The 22,391-nt window shown below is 41.8% G+C and overlaps 1 protein-coding gene across 1 annotated transcript in view; it reads right to left on the bottom strand.

The window, feature by feature from the left end:
• OTOGL (otogelin like) overlaps nt 1-22,391 on the bottom strand; it is a 109,158-nt gene that overhangs the window by 68,377 nt on the left and 18,390 nt on the right. Inside the window, exons 11-24 of the mRNA XM_040062736.1 lie at nt 21,946-22,052; nt 20,445-20,570; nt 19,642-19,750; nt 19,363-19,409; nt 17,852-17,997; nt 16,173-16,296; nt 14,331-14,508; nt 13,467-13,591; nt 8,001-8,210; nt 6,980-7,145; nt 5,854-5,928; nt 5,246-5,298; nt 4,406-4,568; nt 1,206-1,313 (exon numbers count right to left, since the gene is read on the bottom strand). Coding sequence (XP_039918670.1) covers nt 1,206-1,313; nt 4,406-4,568; nt 5,246-5,298; nt 5,854-5,928; nt 6,980-7,145; nt 8,001-8,210; nt 13,467-13,591; nt 14,331-14,508; nt 16,173-16,296; nt 17,852-17,997; nt 19,363-19,409; nt 19,642-19,750; nt 20,445-20,570; nt 21,946-22,052 — 1,737 coding nt within the window. The remainder of the gene's footprint in view (nt 1-1,205; nt 1,314-4,405; nt 4,569-5,245; nt 5,299-5,853; nt 5,929-6,979; nt 7,146-8,000; nt 8,211-13,466; nt 13,592-14,330; nt 14,509-16,172; nt 16,297-17,851; nt 17,998-19,362; nt 19,410-19,641; nt 19,751-20,444; nt 20,571-21,945; nt 22,053-22,391) is intronic.

Raw genomic sequence — 22,391 nt, 5'->3', positions numbered from 1 at the left:
CATCAGCCCATTTGTAAAATAAAAATGCATTAAAAATAAATGCAAAATCTCAGACTTTGCAGGGCTTATACAAATATTTCCATCACTGCCTCCAGTATAGATAAGGCACAATGCCACAACGTGCTCATTCTTAAGGTGTTGCTGTATACTATTGTATTTCATTTTTATATTGGGTTTTGTAATGGTTTCTTCTGTACTCTCCTGTAACCCTGGAAAATGTAACATCACGAGGTTTGTCCCTGACCCCTTTCCCTGCCCATTCTTCCACACTGGAATGTAATCTAACTCTGTTCCACTCCCACCTTATCCCTGACTGGGTAGTGGCTTGTCCCTGCATTTAGCCCCTTCCCCTGGATGTAAGCCAGGAAAAGCACATGGAATCTCTCTTGGCTCGAGGACAGGGACTGGGCTCCTGACTCAGGTGGGGGCAGGACCACAGGAGAAAGACTGAATAAAGCCCTGATTCCCCCCGGATCAAGTGCAGGCCTTCCTTTGCCATCGACTAGAACCTGCTCTCTCTCTAAAGGAAAAGGTTCACAGCCTCTCTTGGGTTTTGGGGCCCTGAGGAAAAATCCTTCCAACTGTGGTTTGTCTCTCAAGCTAGCTGAGGCTAGCCTACACATTTTCAAAGGAAAATACCTCCAGCTGCTACCTGTAAGATTTCAGGATATCAGACAAATATGGAATGAGTTTAAGAAATTAATGCTGATATTTTGCAAAATTACGTTCCTGTCGGCTACATTCAGTGGCTTACACAAATTTGTATGAAAGTAGTACTGGTGTCCTCTATTTTTGCTTGTGTAAATCCTTAGTGGATTTGCCAGTGCAGTTTTTAACTGATTAAAAGCTGCCATGACAATTTTTTTTTTCATTATTAAATATACACTTAATTGAATATAGATAGATGGCTAGAAAATTAACATCTCTCTCTTTTTGTCCTTGGTTGCCTCTCATTATATGCTATTCTGCAAAATGCCACATGTCTTAATATCAGAGACTAACAAATATGTGTGGAATTAAATATTAGTTCTTGACTGCTTTTTAACTTGTATATCCAACAGTAAACCTCCTAAAAGATATATCCTGTAACTATCTATAAACAAGCATATATATTTTTGATTTTCAAAGTACTCAACACATTTTCTGTATCAGTTTCACTTTGGGTCTAGACCCAGATGATTTGAAAGTATGCAAAATGAACTCACCAGGTGTAACATGGAGTAGCTATCACTTCTCCTGACAGAAATTCTCTGTCTTTCCAAGTGCATGGACAACTGTCAGGAATATAACATTTCCCTCTGTGCTCAGCCATCCTTCAAAATAAAGGAATTATTAAGATGAAAGAGTAAATCCAAAAGCAGATCGATGTAACTGAATGTGTAGTGTATTGTTGAAACCCCACCAAGGGCAATCAGTCTTCCATCCAGCCAAGGAAAGTTGTTTCCTCAGCAAAAGCTGTCCAAATCAAATGATCTCCACAGTGCACAGCTGGAGACCTCGCCAAGCTCGCAGCTGCAGCTCTCCTATCTAGAAAGGGGTATGTTGTTGTGGGCTGCAGTTGCCATGCAGGAGTGTAGGTAGTGTAATTATTCCTCTCTGAAAACTCCAGAGCATCTGAGTACCATGAGAGCTACTGAGGCTGGGGCCCGACTATCCTTCCATCTCTGCTGTTGTGCAGAGTGTTATCCTTCCACCTCTTGTCTTGTTGTGCCACGAAAACAGCTGGACTGGAGTGCCTGCTCCTCTGCACAGACAGACAGTGCCTGTCCTGTTCTGGGTACAGAACAGTGAGCTTCCCTATGGCACCTGCTGTGCAGTTTATGAAGAGCAGTGGTGGAGTGGTGGAGGTTACTTGCCTGCACAATGGAAGCTGAAACAACTAACAAGGTTAAGACAAAACAGGCATTTAATGCAAAAAGTGTCAAATCTAATTAGATCAATAAGCGACCTATTAGATATATGGTCAGCCACGTGCTTGCTATCTCATTTCACCTATTCAGCAATTTTAACTTTCTTAACAAAAATTTTACTGACACTCCCAGTGCTGTTCTTTAGGAGAGCAATTCCTGGACTTGTCACGCAACACAGGGTTCTAAGTATACTTTAGAGACTGTTTCACTAGAAGTTGAATGGAATGCACAGTTTCATTTTCTTCACCCCATTATTACTTCATTAAACAGTAATCAGCTCTAAGTAAAAGAGTCAAGTGCTCAGAAAATTTCTCAAGGATAGGAAAACACCAGAACAGATGGCTTGGGAAGGTACTTATTCTCTGTCAATAGAAGCTAAATGTCTCCCAAGAATAATATCGGTATTGCTGGTGCTGCCTTAAAGCATGAGATTAATTTAGCTCCATAAAGTCCCTTTCCACACTACTCTGTGCTTCTGCATCTCAGTTCAGCCTCATATCTCCAGTTCAGTGTAAGGGTGACTTTCAGTGTATCTTTGGGTGATCAATTTACCATCATTCTCAGCTCTTTTCCTCATGAAAATTTGGGCTGTTATATTATGCAACTTCTAAAGTATATCAGAGACTTCCAGCATCTCTTTGTCACCTCTTCAACTACTGACTAAAAGAACAACAAGCTGTTGTGCAAGAGCTTTAACAATAGAAAATGTAAACCATTTTTACTTTAGGAAGAGCATTTGTTTGCATACTAGAGTTCATAATTTCATGGTTTTCCAGAGGAAAGGGTTTCAATACCATGCACAAACTGCTCTAATTTACAAGCACCATAAATACCCAAGATGCTAGAATAAGGTGCCAGTCTCCAGGGGAATTCAGGATTCCACCCCAAAAGCTTAGGTCATTCAGTCAAACAATGGGTAGTGGTGGAAATAAGGTGGGAAAGGAGAACCAAAGAGAAGAACAGCAACTTGGGAGAATTAAAAAAAAAATTACAGTAAAATGTCTCACAAGAAGTTTCTAATGATCTGTCCACTTAGATTTAATAGCAGGAGATATATGTTTAACATTTTCTTGCATAAAAAAGAGACCTTCTGAAACTAATTTTTAAGATAATACAGCTGGCCCCCTTCCTAGTTAAAAGCCATATTTCCTTTTCGAACCATGAGGCCTGAAAGGCATAATATTAAGTACAATTTAACAATGAGCAGATTACTAATGCATTGTGTTATACACTTTGCAACCTAATAGCAAAAATAGTGTTTATTCTCTTACGTAATAAAATAATTCATGTGTTTTACTCTATTATTTGACAGAAACTAGGACTTTGCTTATCTGTACTCCTGTTATAGTTCTACTTCAGAAATAATCAAGTAATACTCAGTTTGAAATGGTATGAGTGTGAGACCAAGGCTTTAACTCTGTTTGTTAATCTTCAAAAGAACTTTCAAGTCAATGCTGCTTGTGTCATTTCATGCAAATATCACAGTGATATTTCAGTTTATTACTAGTTTATTACTTTACATATTCATGCACTTTTGTGCTAAAAAATAATTTTTTGTTCCCATAACACTAATGTTCCTGAAAGCTAAGTTCTCAGTTGAGGCAGAGGTTTTAGAGGACTACAGAATACCAGACAAGAACTAGTGAAATCTTAAATAGCTCATGCCTGAAATCTGTACCCTCACCAGTGCTTGGTCATCTATGAATATCACAAGATGCTGGAAGGAGAATGGTCACAGTCTCATTATACTCTGGGATACACTGTCAGGAGAAACACTGGCTACACAGACAATGAAATAAAATGGAAAGTTGAAGAAAAAACGGGAGCACTCCACCTGAGATGAGCAGCCAATTAAATCATTTTGCACAGCACATTTGACTCCTCAACCTGCAAATGCACACAGGAGGTGTCAGGGGTGGGAATGGAAACAAATGGAGGGAGTGGTGATTGAACCTGAAATAAACTACAACAGAATTTTATAGATTTTATACCAAATTTGACACCTGCCAAGCTCGGCACTATTTATGGGCACCAAATCCAAATAGAGGAGCTGAAAAAATAAAAAAAAGGACAGGGAGAACAATGGGAAATAGGGCAGAAACCAGTCCATATACCTGCCCTTCCCTGCCCCAGGCTGGGCATCGACATTGTAAGCCTGAGTGGAAATTTAGGTGAGACAAAGTCTTGGGCAGCAATAAACAGGAGCACAAAGGGTTTACATGAAAAATTTTTGTCATATTTGCTTTTACATTCAAATAAACAATACTGTGCAAATGGTGGAAGTCATCTCCTGTCCAGACAACTGGAATGATAGTAAGCTGGATATCTGATGGTCTTTAGCTGTCACTGTGCGTCTGCGACAATTTATAGAACAATAGTTTCAAAATTAGAAGTGTGATACCACTGGAATTTAAAAAGCAAAAACAAATTTACAGAGTTGAACTGTGGAAAATATGTATTTGGCTTGTGCTCCAGGTCATTCCATCAAAGCTTACCCAGGGGGACAAATGCAGCCACTTGCACAGGGTGGTGAGAGGACACAGGAGAAGTTCATGGCAAGGTTCGTGCAAGAGATCCCACAATTCACTCCTGCTGCTGGTAACCCAGGCACAGGAGATCTGCAGTCATAGTAGATTTTTCCTTCAGGGCATATGTGAGCTTCAAATGCAAAATGAAGGTTAAATAAGATCAACTGTTCTTTTACACTGAAGGTTTTCTCTTTGGTTTTGCTCACAATCTATGTAATTTTGGATACAAAAGGAGGTTACGTTACAGTTCATATAAGACTACAATAGGAATAACAGTCTATAACATAATCTATATTACAGACATATAAAATTAATATACATTCTAATGTAAAAAACCAAATAATATTAAGCATCTGTATGTATGCATCCTGGATCTCAGACACAGTCCATTCTAGATGATAGAGCCATTACACCTTAGGTAGAAAAAACCCTTAGAAGTGGCATAATTTCCAAGGTACTTCTAAATCCATTGGAAACGCATTAAAAATTTATTTTCTAGAAATTAAGATCTTAGAGCTTCCTAGTGAGCCTAATTATAGATATTCCCATGAGAACACATTGACCTAGATGTCACATGCAATTATTTATTTCTTTTAATTTCCCAAGTGACTGAGTATTACAGTTTGTGCCACAGAAAAAGAGGGGAAAAAAGTCCCAAGACTATTTGTGCTCCTGGCCTCCTATTTAAATATGTTGTGATATAAAGTAGCTCACAATTTAAATACATACAAAGAGAAAACCAAATTAATATCCAATATCAAATTCTCTATTTATGCAACTTTTATATGGGACAAGACTATAAATTACCTATGTTTTCTGTAGTGGCTTCAATACATTTCACTGTTCCATTCAAACATTGACTAGAAAAGAAAAGGAAACCCATGTTTATTCAAGGGGAAAAATGTTTTGTAGCCACCATGTTAAAAAAGATTATACAGTTCAACCTAAATTAAACAACAGAAATTAGGAGGAGAAAGAGGACTAAAATCCAAAATCTTCAGTTCAGCTCAATATTTTGTTGCTATTTTCTAATTTCTGATCTGTAGAGAGGGCCTAAATTCATCATGTATGTACTATGCAATTTCCTAACTTTCACTGAATTAAAAAAAAAAACCAAAAAACTGACTATTTAAACTCCTGTGAGAAAGGAGGGTCAAGTGATTTAGGATGCAGGCAGTATAACACAAAACTTTATCCACCATGGTGTACAGAATTTTCCAGTATTTTGTTAAAATAATCAGGTACATAATCCAATTTATATCAGGCTCCCTTTCACTAAGTGTGAAAAAAAACCCCAAACAAAAAAACCTTGATACAATAAGTTTTCAATCTACATGAGAAAAAAATCTCAAACCACTTAAAGTAGTGTCCAAACTGTGATACAAGAAAGATAAAACTCTTGCACTCAAACCTACCAGGAGCCTGTTGGCGTAGGAAGGATTTCTCCAGGCTGGAGGGCTTTGCCTTTATAATGACAATGACAGCCAGACCTGTTAAAAGAATAGTCATGCATTTAGGTACAAAAGTAAGATGAAATGGGATTTAAGGGCTCTCTATGTGTTGAGCTGTTATGATATGAAGGTCTCATAACATTAATTTAATTTAAACTCAATCATTATATGTACAATATTCTTTGAAAGACAAAAACTTAAAGATGACACTCAGGCTGTATTGAAGTCAGTGGCAAAACTCATATCATCTTCAACAAAGCCAGGATTTTCCTCAATCTCTGTACTTTTTATTTGCTGTTTCTGTGCATCATTCCAATATTCTTCTCAGTTATGGGAGTATAATGAAAACATGCAGTTCCCATTCAAAGTGTTGTTAAAATCGTGAGATAGAGCAATTATAGCAAAAGCCGTTAAGCATGTGATAAGAGCCAGATGAGTTAGAAGTAGCAACAGAATTACCTAGAAACCATGAAAAAATATGTGAATAAGAAGTTAGTTCACACTCTTGAATAGTTTAAAACAGTCTTTATCCCTTCAGTATGAACTTTACTGATCTTTTCAAAATATATGTTGCAATGAACGGAAATAACTGTAACTACCTGTAGTGGTAAGCTATAAAATTTTGGGTATGCAACATACAAAAACTATTTCCTCTCATTGACCATCTCCTCCCATTTAACTGAAAAACATGTTTGCATTTTGAGACAAAAAAAGACCATTCTAGCCACTCTTCCCATACTATCCCTTACTTCATGGACTGTTGCTTTATAGATTCCTTCTTGCTTTTTTTTCAAGTGCTACAAACAAGGTTTTCACATGAAAATGCTACCCCATGAATTAAAAAAGTTTCACTACCCTTCTCTAAAGCAGTTTGACACATCTGCTCTAAAGCAAAGCAGATGTATGTACACACAGTAAGAGATGAGGTCTCACTATTGATTAGTAAGACAGAACATTTAATCTTCACATATTTTTTGTTATCTTCTCTAGGAAGTCTGGATATGGAGGGAAACAGCAGAAAAGCTACTTCAAATCTTGCTGGAAAGAGGAAAATGTGCCCATACATATATTCTATTTTTTTATTACTTACATTGATACACAAAAGTTGACCGACTCTTCGAAATACTTCCCATCAGGACAATTACATCCTTCTGCACAGTCATCAGCACAGATATTTGCCATAGAAAGTGAAGCACAGGAATGTTTACAAAAAGAAGAGCAATGATGATAGAGCATACCACTGTGACACATCACAGCTGGAGGAAAGAGAGGGAGAAAGGGAGAACAGCATATTCTTAAAAGGTGAAAAATAGAAAACAAAGCAGTCTATCATGGAAATTCAAAAAAATCAAAGCAAATTAGTCTCTTGTTGCACTGGGTTTAGTTGAAAAGCATGAGAAAAATATGCTGCTTTACCAATTTCTTAAGTTAGAAATATTTAGATTAAGGCGCCTTTGTGTTAAAATAATTATTTGACTGGGATAATCAGTTTTGTAAACAGTATTTTTCTATTCTTTCTATATGTTAAACTGGGCATCTATCTAGTAATTCAGGCTTCCAAGAGAGGAAGAATGGTCCGGCTAAGGCTGAGGCATTGCTATAAGGCTTGGAAACAGAAATACAGGAGTTGGACTTCGAAAATCTTTGTGGGTCCCTTCCAGCTCACGGTACTCTTAAGATTCTGTGAAATCCTTTGCTTTAAATCACTACTGTATCCTACTTGTCCAATCACTGCCCACCCTGCTCTGCCCACCCTAGGGAGCCCCTGCCAGCCCAGCTTGCCCTCCCTTAGGGGATAGCTCCCCTCCTGTCACTCCCTGACTATTTTATCCTAATAGGGGCTTTCACATGACTTATGACTTCAAAGAAAGAATTTCATTTTTCTCGTGGCCAATAAAAAGAGCAGACACTTCCTGCGAGGTAGCTCAGGGGCCCCAATTCAGGTGCCTAATGTAAAGGCTGTTATCATTCTTCCCCAGTACATCATTACACCATGGTGCAATTCTAGATTCCAAGAAAAAGAAGCCAAACCCTGTGTTTTGTCGAGTGAATGAAATTTGCAGAGTTTTACACATTTCTAAAAGATATCCCATTATGGAAACGTTACTCACTACAGTAAGAAACATGAGATCTGAAGTCAATGATGATGCCGTGCTTGCCACAGACATAAGCATAGTGTGCCAAAGCGTTGCACAAGCAGCTGCTTCCACATTTGCACGCGTCAAAGCGGCAGAGCTGGTAGAACGGCCCCGGACTGATGTAGGCATGGCAGGGAGCAAAAACAGCTTGGTTGATGATATCACAGTGAGAGGCATACCCAGCTAAGAGAAGGTGATATTGTTTTAGCCAGATCCATTTAAATACAACAGTTATTCATATAAATAGCATAGAATATTAAAACCAAACATAGCCAGCTGTGCAATAAACACTTGCATACATCCGTCTGTAAAATTCTATAGTTAAAAATTGATATTACAAGCAACTCCCTTAACAGCAAACTCCACTTAAGAGAAAAATAACTTTACTAAAACAGTTATGCCTTCCTCTTATAGCACAGGAAATTTAAGTGCCAAAATAATATACTTCAAAAGAATAGCTAAGAGTCCGCTAAAGCTTGGAATATGGTTTTCCTACTTGACATTCATTTAGCTTTAACATCAAGAATGGCCTTCCAGGATTGTACTTCCTGGCATGTGATCTCAGGAAGCATAACAAAGTAGAGCTTGAGGGCATGCAAATCCCAAGCTGCTCATACACCTTCTAGCAACAGCAAACCCTTCTCCGGCCCTCCAGCCACTGAAACAGACTACCACCACTAGAGGTGGAATAGCTAAGGAACACTGTGATGTGGATTGTATTTAAGCCACTTTTGCTGCTAAAAGAATGCAACCCCCGTTCAACCTGCATGTTCATTTCCACGTACACACAGAAGAATTTGACATTTTATGGACTCTCTCCGTAAACTAGGTTCAAGGACTGAACTTGACTTGGTTGAAAATTAACCTGGCAAAATAAGTAACCAAACAAATAATATTTTTTAATTTTTTTCTTTTGTTTAATCAGGTCAGTATCATCTCAGACCTGGAAAAGATGCCTGTGCTTGTAGCATGGTGTGGATCACTTCATTCTCCACTGCTTTTTCACAGCGATTTTTAGAGGATCCTAGGGAAATTCGGGATGGAAAGGATTCAGAATGTCATGCAGTCCACCCTCCTGCTCTAAGCAGCTCACATTTATGTCACTCCACCTTCACTGATCTAGACAGAACTGAGGGTGAGACATGAAGGCTCTGAGCTGATCTGGCTGAGAGATCTGGCTGTCTTTAGAGGACAAACAACAAGGAAGGCATAAAAACTCCTAGAATGCCCCACTAGAGATGTATTGTTATTCTAGGCTTGCTTCAAAATGCTTTAAATATGGATAAATCCCACATCCTTAGTGAGATCTGGTGTCTGAAATATTAAAAATATTAGACTACATTCTGTCAGAACTGGCAACTGCAGTCTACCCATTGTCTTCATTAATTGAAAAGAACAGCAATGCAAAAGGAGACAGTGAAAGTTCAACACAAACCATAGGCATGCCAACCAGCGAAAATGAAACCTTTGCACAGGAATTTGAAGAAATTCAAGGCTCTCAGATTGTCTGCATCAGTTTTTGTCAGAGAACATAGTTGGAGGATAAAGAAATTTTTAATGCAATAAGTATGGAGAAGACAGAGACAGGACTTTTGATCTCAACACTCTCCTGTATAGTTTCTTCAACAATCTACAAACAAGCATCACATCTTTCAACTCAACTGGCATAATTTACAGGACAATAGATAGCTAAAAATCTGCATGTATAACAGACTGAAGAATTAAGTACTCACAGTCAGTACACCCAGCAACAAATGAACAACTAGCTTTTACTTATCAAGTACTTATTTCATTTAAGAGGGCAGGGTAGGGCAGGGAAGGGCAAGGCAAGGCAAGGCAAGGCAAGGCAAGGCAAGGCAAGGCAAGGCAAGGCAAGGCAAGGCAACGTGTGAGAAGGAAAGATGCGGGAAGGTGCGGGAAGGTGCGGGAAGGTGCGGGAAGGTGCGGGAAGGTGCGGGAAGGGAAGGTGCGGGAAGGTGCGGGAAGGTGCGGGAAGGTGCGGGAAGGTGCGGGAAGGGAAGGTGCGGGAAGGTGCGGGAAGGTGCGGGAAGGTGCGGGAAGGTGCGGGAAGGTGCGGGAAGGTGCGGGAAGGTGCGGGAAGGTGCGGGAAGGGAAGGGAAGGGAAGGGAAGGGAAGGGAAGGGAAGGGAAGGGAAGGGAAGGGAAGGGAAGGGAAGGGAAGGGAAGGGAAGGGAAGGGAAGGGAAGGTGCGGGAAGGGAAGGGAAGGGAAGGGAAGGGAAGGGAAGGAAGGGAAGGGAAGGGAAGGGAAGGGAAGGGAAGGGAAGGGAAGGGAAGGGAAGGGAAGGGAAGGGAAGGGAAGGGAAGGGAAGGGAAAGGGAAGGGAAGGGAAGGGAAGGGAAGGGAAGGGAAGGGAAGGGAAGGGAAGGGAAGGGAAGGGAAGGTGCGGGAAGGGAAGGGAAGGTGCGGGAAGGGAAGGGAAGGTGCGGGAAGGTGCGGGAAGGTGCGGGAAGGTGCGGGAAGGGAAGGTGCGGGAAGGGAAGGGAAGGTGCGGGAAGGGAAGGGAAGGGAAGGTGCGGGAAGGGAAGGTGCGGGAAGGGAAGGGAAGGTGCGGGAAGGGAAGGTGCGGGAAGGGAAGGTGCGGGAAGGGAAGGTGCGGGAAGGTGCGGGAAGGTGCGGGAAGGGAAGGTGCGGGAAGGTGCGGGAAGGTGCGGGAAGGTGCGGGAAGGTGCGGGAAGGTGCGGGAAGGGAAGGGAAGGGAAGGGAAGGGAAGGGAAGGGAAGGGAAGGGAAGGGAAGGGAAGGGAAGGGAAGGGAAGGGAAGGGAAGGGAAGGGAAGGGAAGGGAAGGGAAGGGAAGGGAAGGGAAGGGAAGGGAAGGGAAGGGAAGGGAAGGGAAGGGAAGGGAAGGGAAGGGAAGGGAAGGTGCGGGAAGGTGCGGGAAGGTGCGGGAAGGTGCGGGAAGGTGCGGGAAGGGAAGGTGCGGGAAGGGAAGGTGCGGGAAGGGAAGGTGCGGGAAGGGAAGGGAAGGTGCGGGAAGGGAAGGGAAGGTGCGGGAAGGGAAGGTGCGGGAAGGGAAGGTGCGGGAAGGGAAGGTGCGGGAAGGGAAGGTGCGGGAAGGGAAGGGAAGGTGCGGGAAGGGAAGGGAAGGTGCGGGAAGGGAAGGTGCGGGAAGGGAAGGGAAGGGAAGGGAAGGGAAGGGAAGGGAAGGGAAGGGAAGGGAAGGGAAGGGAAGGGAAGGGAAGGGAAGGGAAGGGAAGGGAAGGGAAGGTGCGGGAAGGGAAGGGAAGGGAAGGTGCGGGAAGGGAAGGTGCGGGAAGGGAAGGGAAGGGAAGGTGCGGGAAGGGAAGGGAAGGTGCGGGAAGGGAAGGGAAGGGAAGGGAAGGGAAGGAAGGGAAGGGAAGGGAAGGGAAGGGAAGGGAAGGGAAGGGAAGGGAAGGGAAGGGAAGGGAAGGGAAGGGAAGGGAAGGGAAGGGAAGGGAAGGGAAGGGAAGGGAAGGGAAGGGAAGGGAAGGGAAGGGAAGGGAAGGGAAGGGAAGGGAAGGGAAGGGAAGGGAAGGGAAGGGAAGGTGCGGGAAGGGAAGGGAAGGTGCGGGAAGGGAAGGGAAGGTGCGGGAAGGTGCGGGAAGGGAAGGTGCGGGAAGGGAAGGGAAGGTGCGGGAAGGGAAGGGAAGGGAAGGGAAGGGAAGGGAAGGTGCGGGAAGGGAAGGTGCGGGAAGGGAAGGGAAGGTGCGGGAAGGGAAGGGAAGGGAAGGTGCGGGAAGGGAAGGGAAGGGAAGGGAAGGTGCGGGAAGGGAAGGTGCGGGAAGGTGCGGGAAGGTGCGGGAAGGTGCGGGAAGGTGCGGGAAGGTGCGGGAAGGGAAGGGAAGGGAAGGGAAGGGAAGGGAAGGGAAGGGAAGGGAAGGGAAGGGAAGGGAAGGGAAGGGAAGGGAAGGGAAGGGAAGGGAAGGGAAGGGAAGGGAAGGGAAGGGAAGGGAAGGTGCGGGAAGGGAAGGGAAGGGAAGGGAAGGGAAGGTGCGGGAAGGTGCGGGAAGGTGCGGGAAGGTGCGGGAAGGTGCGGGAAGGTGCGGGAAGGTGCGGGAAGGGAAGGTGCGGGAAGGTGCGGGAAGGTGCGGGAAGGTGCGGGAAGGTGCGGGAAGGTGCGGGAAGGGAAGGTGCGGGAAGGGAAGGTGCGGGAAGGGAAGGTGCGGGAAGGGAAGGGAAGGTGCGGGAAGGGAAGGGAAGGTGCGGGAAGGGAAGGTGCGGGAAGGGAAGGTGCGGGAAGGGAAGGTGCGGGAAGGTGCGGGAAGGTGCGGGAAGGTGCGGGAAGGGAAGGGAAGGGAAGGGAAGGGAAGGGAAGGGAAGGGAAGGGAAGGGAAGGGAAGGGAAGGGAAGGGAAGGGAAGGGAAGGGAAGGGAAGGGAAGGGAAGGGAAGGGAAGGGAAGGGAAGGGAAGGGAAGGGAAGGGAAGGGAAGGGAAGGGAAGGGAAGGGAAGGTGCGGGAAGGGAAGGGAAGGTGCGGGAAGGGAAGGTGCGGGAAGGTGCGGGAAGGTGCGGGAAGGTGCGGGAAGGTGCGGGAAGGTGCGGGAAGGTGCGGGAAGGGAAGGTGCGGGAAGGGAAGGGAAGGTGCGGGAAGGTGCGGGAAGGGAAGGGAAGGTGCGGGAAGGGAAGGTGCGGGAAGGGAAGGGAAGGTGCGGGAAGGGAAGGGAAGGGAAGGGAAGGGAAGGGAAGGGAGGGAAGGGAAGGGAAGGGAAGGGAAGGGAAGGGAAGGGAAGGGAAGGGAAGGGAAGGGAAGGGAGGGAAGGGAAGGGAAGGGAAGGGAAGGGAAGGGAAGGGAAGGGAAGGGAAGGGTAGGGAAGGTGCGGGAAGGGAAGGTGCGGGAAGGGAAGGTGCGGGAAGGGAAGGGAAGGGAAGGGAAGGGAAGGGAAGGGAAGGGAAGGGAAGGGAAGGGAAGGGAAGGGAAGGGAAGGAAGGGAAGGGAAGGGAAGGGAAGGGAAGGAAGGGAAGGGAAGGGAAGGGAAGGGAAGGGAAGGGAAGGGAAGGGAAGGAAGGGAAGGGAAGGGAAGGGAAGGGAAGGGAAGGGAAGGGAAGGGAAGGTGCGGGAAGGGAAGGGAAGGTGCGGGAAGGGAAGGGAAGGGAAGGTGCGGGAAGGGAAGGGAAGGGAAGGTGCGGGAAGGGAAGGGAAGGTGCGGGAAGGTGCGGGAAGGTGCGGGAAGGTGCGGGAAGGTGCGGGAAGGTGCGGGAAGGTGCGGGAAGGTGCGGGAAGGGAAGGGAAGGGAAGGGAAGGGAAGGGAAGGGAAGGGAAGGGAAGGGAAGGGAAGGGAAGGGAAGGGAAGGGAAGGGAAGGGAAGGGAAGGGAAGGGAAGGGAAGGGAAGGGAAGGGAAGGGAAGGGAAGGGACATCTGAAGCTGAAATACATGTATGTGCAACTTTTTCACAGAGAAGATAAAAACTGTCCCATAATAATAAGATACAGCTAATACCAGACTCCCATTGAAAACATACCATTTTGCTGATTCATGTTGCAAGGATCAACCACAGGAATATTGATAGGCATGGAGCAAGCTGAGGAAACCTTCCATGCATTCGCGTGAAGTTGTGGGGTCCCTTCTATCATCCCTGCTGGAGACCTGAAAAGGAAAATATCAGCACTGCAAGCATCCTGCTGACCTTAGGGTCTACATAGGTGAATATTCAAGTTCATAAAAAAAGGCTTAGATGCATAGTCACTTTGAACAGTCAATGTGCCAAAAGAATTTCCATCTCTGAGGTCTAAAAGAAGAACGGAAATGTAAAACTTTTTCCTCAACATTTTATTCATGTGAAAATGTTCCTATACTCCAAGTCTGTTGTGTCAACAAGTTTTGTGACATTATAGCTTGAGGAACTTTGGAGGAAATAAGGTTTAAAAGTAAGGAAAGTGTGCCCTTCTAATTAAAATATTCCTGTGGTTCAGAATTACATTTTTTTTTACATTTAAACTTGATGTGGGGAGGAGAATCAAGCAGTAGTAAATGCCAACCATGTGAGGATGATGCAAGTATTATCACCCACTCTTTTTCTCAGTGCTCATATATTTGCTCTGAAGATAAGGGAGCAACAAGAAAGGGAAAAGTGCATTCAAATAATATCATCATCCAGTAACTTATACAAATAATATGATAGCTTTCTATAATTACTTAGCAAAACATCTTAGAATGCCTACATTTTTGACTTTCATATTTTTGAAAGTTTTAATTAAGACATTTTAAATTGATTAGTTTAATAAAGTTTGAGCATGTTGATGATATTAGATAATCAGATGATTATGTTCAACAAAACTTTTCACTTGTTATTAAACATGATACAAATGTACAACATGCAACTTACAGAAAATCATCTCTTAAATTTCCATTGAATGTTCCACATAGTCCTAATGTTCTTCTCTTCCATCTGACATCAACTTGAACATAGATCCTCTCTCCATCTTTAGCAAACAGTATCTTCAAACCAAAACTAGTTTTCAGTTGAACAAAGAAAGTAGATATATTCTGAATTTCAATAGCCCCTGAACATAGCAAAAGAAGAAGAAAAGCAAAGTCACTGAAACCCAACTTCCAGGTTGTACTGGTTTACTCATTAAACAAAAAAAAATTTGAAAACTCAGAAATAAAATGAAAAATTATGCACAACTTCACCATCAGCTAAATATCCTCACCCATTCTCCAAGCTTATTTCCAGTTACAATACAAATCAAGAATTCCAGCTACTGTCGACAGTAAAAAAATCTCACACCGTTCTGTACCTGTGAGTTATCTAGAAACCATGCTTGCATCTCTCTCTGTTTTTGTGGTGGTTTTTTTGTTTGTTTGTTTTGTTTTGGTTTTTATTTTTGAAGAAAGTAATGCAACTGCAAGCCTCTGGCAATGAGACAGCAAGACAAGAAAACCCTTGTTTGTTAATCTCCAGTGATATTATAAAAGTAAGAAATAGATGTCTGTAAAGTGTATTGAGTCTTCAGATAGAAGGTTCTTTCTTACCATTACTGACATGACATCAGTACAGCTGCTTCCTTGGACTGTATGTGAACTGAGCCCCTGTCAAATTCCCAGCTTCCCTTCCCAGGAAATCCATTATGTGAGGAAATGGAAATTTCACAGTCGCAGCATTCATTTGCTATACACTGTTGGGCTACTTGCAGCTGAAGGCCTAAAGTAAATCTACCTTCATAAGCAGCCTCTACGCATGCACACACACACAGACTCAGCTGCATAAACTGAGAGAGGAAGATAAAAATCTTAAAGATGTCCTTAGGGAATCAAATTTACTAGATATACACAATTATCAAGAATGTGACACCAAAATATTTTTCATAGACTGTATTTGTTGCAGACTGTGGAAAGAGACAAGAACATGAATAGGGACTAATTAAAAAGAAATAAAATGAAGTTAGCAATCAAATTATGAACATAATTTGTCAGAACTGTTAACATAGAGCACAACTGAGCTATGAAGCTCATTACCATAGGAAGCTGTGAATGCAAAAGTAGTAATGTGACTGGACAAATTCAATGAAGAAAAGACATAACTGCAATCACCAGCACAGGACTCCTTAAACTCCATTTTGCTGAAGGCTGGGTAAGAACTTTACTGTCACTTTACTCTTTTAGAAAAACACTAAAATTCCAGTACCTGGTCACCATAAATTTCAAAATTTAGCAATATAATTTCTACCTTCAGTACTTAATTTTATAAGATGCTTTTAGGGCTGCTTTATTTTACTATCCTTTCAAAAAACTTGAAGCAACCTGTCTGAAATCACAATATAAGTCAGCAGTGAAATCAATATAGATCCCATGAAGCACATGGATTCTATTCCATTCTATTTAGTCTAAAAAGCTTTTAAAAAGCTAGACCTTAGGATCAAGGTCTCTTTACATCCTTCCTTCTTCTTATCTCTCTCCCCCTAAACACAAACAAAACTAGTGGAATTTCTAGGTACTCTGCAAGGTAAGGAATGCAAAGAAATGAAGGCATAATGAAGAACTGTTTCAAGACTATAAAAGTAAATTTCTATAATTATTACTAATGTTCTAAGAAGTAAGTGATTTTATGCTTTTATAAGTTATGTTTAAAGAAATTCCTTTTTCATAGACTGATATTTTTAAAAAGTTTTGGAGCATATAAGAGATAGAATGTGAACTCTGGTAATATTCTCCATGCACTTCTTACCATTGAGGTTAAGAACTTGGTTAGGGACAGTATGGATTTGACCATATCTTGTGAGAGTTACTTGTTTCCTCACATCATCTTCAAGAACTAGTGTTATAGACTCAATGCAGGCGTGGTCAAAGTTCTAAGTAGAAACAAGTTTTACCATCAGAAACAGAGAATGGCATTAATATTACCATGGAAAACAGAACCAAACAAACCAGGGGTTAAAAAAACATACAGAAAGGAAATATCAGAACTGTCATAAGGTAAATCAGTTGTAAACTATCCTTCAAAGCATTAAACGAAGCACTCAAAACTATATGTACAACATAATAAAACATTGCTTATGCATAATCTCCATATGCTAGAATGCATTTTAGCTATTATGGCAGTCTCATAGTAAGTGGACAGAGGTCCCCAGGTACTGATACTGAGTGCAAAATTCCATATTTGCACAGCCACCCTGGGCACTGCTCACTGGTGAGTTAACCATTGGTAGAGCAAGAGTCAGACACTATCTAAATCAAGCTGCTGCAACCAGAGCACATATGCAGCAATGCAGGAAAAAGAACCTTTGGCACATTAAGGTGTTTCTCACCTTGAAATGTAGTGATGATCCCTGATACAGACAAAAAGGACATAAATTCTCCAGTACTGTATTACAGTGATTTATAAATATCTGACTATTGAAAAATTGTGAACTATAAACTATGTCACAAACATCATTTTAGTGTGCAATCCAGGCAGAATTTATGAAGCTAAATACAGGACAAATCCAACACATAATTAGCTCAAACCAAGTGTCATGCTTCCCAGGGACCCCTCTGTTTTCATCCTGAAACTTTTGAAGGTGCCTAGTTGTACAAAGGGTTATTATGGGTAGCAACCTTGTTTCTCAGTGGCCACCTAACCAGCAATTTCATGATTGAGGCCACCTGAAATGGAGAAACAGCTGTCTCAACACCTCTTCAGGAGAAGGAGGTGCTTACAATAAAGGCAGAGAGGCACTAGCTCATAATCAAGCTTTAGAAGGGAGGACATGAGAGACAGTCCCAGAGTAGGGCATTGCTCCCTGTTGAGGTGTTCAGACATCCCTGTCCTCAGCACATGGTCAGCTGTGACTCACAGTCTCAAAGCTCCTTCTGAGAGCCTAACAGCACCATTAAATCCACTCTCACAGGTAAGTACTCTTTATAAGCACCTTTATCCCTAAAGCCTGTTGTTAAATGTCTGCCAAAATATTTTCAAGCAAGTATGTGTGGTGCCTAGTCTCATAGATGGTTTTCTAAAAGGCATTGTTCCAACAAATCAAATATGTTATAACATATCAAATAAAAATCTAAAGCTACAAAAAAATAAATTATTGCCTAAATTATGATGTGTTAAACCTACAGTTCTGCCAACAGCAGCTTTTCCAATGCCTGACATCTATTGGCACTACAATGAAAGGTGTTTATACAACTTTAATGTGCATATTTGAGTAACTCCTTAGACTTGATCCCTCTAAAGCTGCAATAGCTTTTACAAAGGACAATATAAGATGTAGCAACACAAACAATTATAAAAAAAAAGCTGTAAGATGGTTTCAGTTTATATTTTCTATTTAACATAACCAAGTAGTTTACAGTAGAACTTGAAGATTGTCTGAAATATGATGGAACTGATTTTTTCAACATTTAAAAAAAAATGTGGCTTACCTGTCCACAAGGTGCTTTCTGTAAAGTGATTGTGAATTTGTTTTTTCCAGTACCTTTTACCAAAATGTACTGGCATATCCCAAGAAAGGTAAAATGACGTCCATCAAATGTTGTGAAATGAGAACTGCCTATGATGGAGCACTCAGCTTGAGAGAAAAAGAATGTTCACTTGCATAAGAATATATCATTATTCAGTAAATTATGTAAGAGAGGAAAAAAATGAAACTTTCTCCTGATTTCTAGGTATGTAACCCCAGCTAACTTTAATCTAACAATAATGGCATTTAGAAACAAATTATGCTAAAAGCATCTCTTTCCAACAGATAACATCTCATAAAGAACACATCCATGTGCAGCATCTGTTGGTTCTAACTAGGTGAGATGCCCATGACTAAAATACAAAAGACTTTTCCCTCTATTAGAATTCAGAAGTATCCTAGAATATTATTTTCTTTATTTTCCATGACCAAGTATGAAAGAGGATAAGCTTCTTTCTCCATCCTTCTAGGTACTAGGTAACTGCTTGTTACCACAGGCATGAAAGGGATGCAGGTGCCATCAGGGCACATATTTTGGGGTTTTTTTTCCAGTTCAAATCAGGAACGCACTGCTGAAGCAAGTCTGCAGCTCATTCCCACTTACTGCACTTTCATTCACACCATCAGAGCACATGAACTAGATCCATTTTGGTTGCAGGACATGCACTATGGGAGCACATCTAACCTGCTCCCACTAGTAACAGCAACTCAATCCCTAGGACGAGACCAAAGTAGTTGTAATGAACTCCGCACATGCACACACAACACACACAAAACATAGAGAGTGGTTCTTCTCAATGGCAATTGTTTTAATTGTTTTACATTACAGATAACGCTGTCAAGCCTTGCTTGGCAACTGTTAAGCCTTATTACCTCATTCAAAGAGAGCTCTCTAATTTGTAAAAAAAAAAATCTCTCTTTCACAAGCTTCATAATATAATCTTGTCTGAGGTACAAAACTATCAAGGGAGTTTCACCACCCACCTGCTGCATGTTCCTCTGTGTAACTCATTACAGACACATGCTATCTTTAAAGATAAGGATCATTATTCAAACATGAACTGCTATTACAAGAGAGAAAATCCAGCCCGTAGCATCAGAATGATAGTTTTCTTATTATTTACAATAAAGTTGCACCTGTAAGTGAGGAGATCCTTATACCTGGCCTAGGTACTGCACAGGCAGTAAAAATACACCATCTGTGGCAAATAGCACTGAGCATAAACAAGAGATAGAAAACAAGAGGTGGAAATAGCACACTAATGTAGGGGATCAAGTGGGAAAAGGCAGGTTGAGTTTAATCAGGTAAATAACAGCTTCATTCCAACTGGCCCACAGCTACTGTCAATATCCACCTGCTTAATCTTTCTTCCTAAACAGGCAGCTAAAAGCCTTGGATGATGATTCTGAGGCCTTTAGAAAAGTTTATCATTTTTGCTATGAAGTGTAAAAAGAGTAATGAAATACAAATACCTGGACAGTCATGATCAGTGCAGTTCCAAATGCCACCAACACAAACACTAAAAAGAAAAATCACAAAACAGAGAAATAGTGTTCTGATCTTTAGCAAAATAAGTAGCTTTGAGTTAATTAATGTGCCTTGAATTCACACAGAATAACCTGTATATTTTAATGATACACAGGCCTCAGACTGTAAAACATAGGCACTATTATTTAAAATGTGAGACTATGATGTTAAACTAACAATGGACAGTAGTCCTAGAGAGATTAAATACACAGGTTTTCACATACCAGTTGCTACATTCTTGTTCAATTTTTGAGCCTACAGGGAAAGCAGTTCCATGATAAATACAAGGACAATTCGACAAAGCGATACAAGTTCCATTTTCCATAATGAGACCTATTGGGAAAGAAGTTAATAAATTAGATATAGAAAAAATAAACAGACCCCAGATCACTGCTCTTCCCCTATCTGACTAAAACATTCCAATCTGCCAGAAGGTGATGTCATCAGTCTTAAACAAGAACCAGCAAAAATGATCATCCAGTGAGTACAGAGACCTCAGAGCTCAGCTCCCTAATAAGAAGTTGTCATTCTCAATCATTGCTTTATGCAAAATATCTGCCTTAAGCATGTAAAACTGTACAGACTCAAAAAGAAAATATTCTGAAATCTCATTATATTTAGTCCATCTAGAACTAGGACAGTTCATAGTCCAGTCAATCATTTTTGTCCAGTACAGATCTGAGAAACTTTGCTTTCTTGTACATGACACATTCTGTTTAAGCAAAATTTCTACAGATTTTTAAATAATTCAAATAAAGTAAGACTAAATCTGTGCAATATCTTATTGTAGGAAGCACTAGGAACAGTTCCAGATTTTAACTAATACTGCATGCTGGGACACCTTTGTATTCTAGATAAATGTTTATCACACAATAAAGGGCAGAATCCAAGTGACAACAACAGCTAGGGAAAAATTTACAATATTCATAAGTTTCAGGTTTTAATTTCAACCACAATCTATTTAGACATTATGATGTTGGATACTAGCTTTACATGGGTTTTTTTAAATAACACTGACAATATTTACCCTCTGGACAGTAACAGCCATCTAAGCAGTGCAGATTGCTGCCAAGACAATCTTTTTCAAATGTGCAAGTTGGTGGACAACAGCTGATACAGTCACGGTGAACAAAGGTGTCTTCACATTTCTCAGCTAAAAAAAAAAAAACCATGGTGTACTGAACATTAGTGCAATTTTTCTTTCCATGCTAGAAAACCTATTTCTGTCAAATAAACATTGTGCAGCTCCTCTGGTATAAATAGGTAATCAGACCAAGTAAAATGGATGTTTTGGAGGAGTTCTAACTGATGAACTATGGTGAAGCTCTTGTCAATATTTAAGTCCTTCTATAGCAAATCCTTATATCATCTCTAAGTTACAGCTTCTGTGACCGGTGTTGCTTGTCACTATCGGAGCCGCTGGCTCCATTTTGCCCAGGCTAGCTCGAGACTGCAACAAGACAGGAAAACTCCCCTGGGTCCTAGAAACCCAGGGAGCAGTAAAGAGGCTTTTCCCCTTATCACAAGAGAGACCCCATCAGTGGCAGAGGAAAGGAGTCAGACTTGGTGAGAGGGCAAGTTCAAGGCCTTTCTTCCCCGCTTTATCCCATCCTGTTCAGATGTCTGCCTCAGTTGTGCAGCTCTTGCCAAATCCTGACTCGACTCGTGGTCCGTGCTTATATACATGGGAGGGGCTAAAGGAGGGGACAAACCAACACCCAATGAAGGACAAGGTGGGAGTGGAAGAGGGTTGGAGGGACATTTAAAGAAACCAGTGGGAACATAAAGGGAGGAACCTCCTCGGCTCTTGCCCTCTCATTTGATGTCCTTACCTGAACTCTCCAGAAGCTGGGAGGAACAATCGAATGACAGGCAGGGCCCGTAGGAGGGAACTGGGTGGAATGTGGGCAGATTGACAGGGAAGAGGGGCAGGGACAAACCTCGGGACATAACATTTCCTCAGGAAAACAGGGGAGTACAGAACAAACCATTATAACACAAAACCCAATATAAAAATAAGTAACATAGAATACAATACGAAAACAATGCAACACAGCAGACAGGGAAATGTTTTCATATCTCAGTTCATATCTTTCTAGTTCTAAACCTTGTGCATGAGACTGAGCTGCAATTGATGGGTGGTAGTGATAATAAGAAGGAGCTGGATTAACTATGTTAATTCTGTTATAGGGCCAGTAGAGGCTGAAAGGTCTTCTGGGACAAAGAGCAACAAAAGATATCCACAGATGTTTGCTTTTTGTCCTAGAATATGATCAGCACATGTGATGTTTCAATAAATCCACAAAAACATGAATTTTATATTAATCTAAATCATAGCACAATGTAATTAAAATATTCCTCTAGCAAGTCATTGACTTCATTGGTTGCCAGCAAGAGTGAAACTGGCTGATCAGCTTGAGTACCAGGTTTGAGTTCTACAAGGAAAAATGTTGTCAAGATGGAATATTTGAACGGAATACATGGGATATCTCAAAGGTCACGTAGTATGCTTTATTAATGAGTCTTACCACAGGCAGGAAAGTCATCCCTCCAGTCCCTCACTGGGGACCCAGCGTGAGAGCATGCTCTAGCATACTCTGTCACTGCCCTGCAGTATGTTTCATCATCATCCACTCTGAAATGATAAAATAAGAGAATAATCAAGTAACACAAATCCCATCTAAAAATTTCTGCCATGTGACACGGCACAGGATATTTCATGCATAAAGGGTCATAAGGCACACAGGGAAAATATAAAAAGGAATGAGTTATACTGAACACACCATTGTAGTTTTGATTTGTGCATTTGATCTCACAAAAAGTTATTTCATTTTAATATTACAACAATGACTAAAACCACTAATCTATTATCTTCAACAAGAGTTGCTTGAAGTGAAAGAGAAACAGGACCCTTTCTAGAAGGCAAAAGACAACTCAAGACTCTCAAGAACCCTCTCTCAGGCCTCTTCCTCCT

This window comes from Hirundo rustica, chromosome 4, assembly GCF_015227805.2.
Source record: "Hirundo rustica isolate bHirRus1 chromosome 4, bHirRus1.pri.v3, whole genome shotgun sequence".
Taxonomy (NCBI): Eukaryota; Metazoa; Chordata; class Aves; order Passeriformes; family Hirundinidae; genus Hirundo; species Hirundo rustica.
Note: the sequence above shows the minus strand (reverse complement) of the source record. Positions and strands in the feature narration are given on the sequence as shown.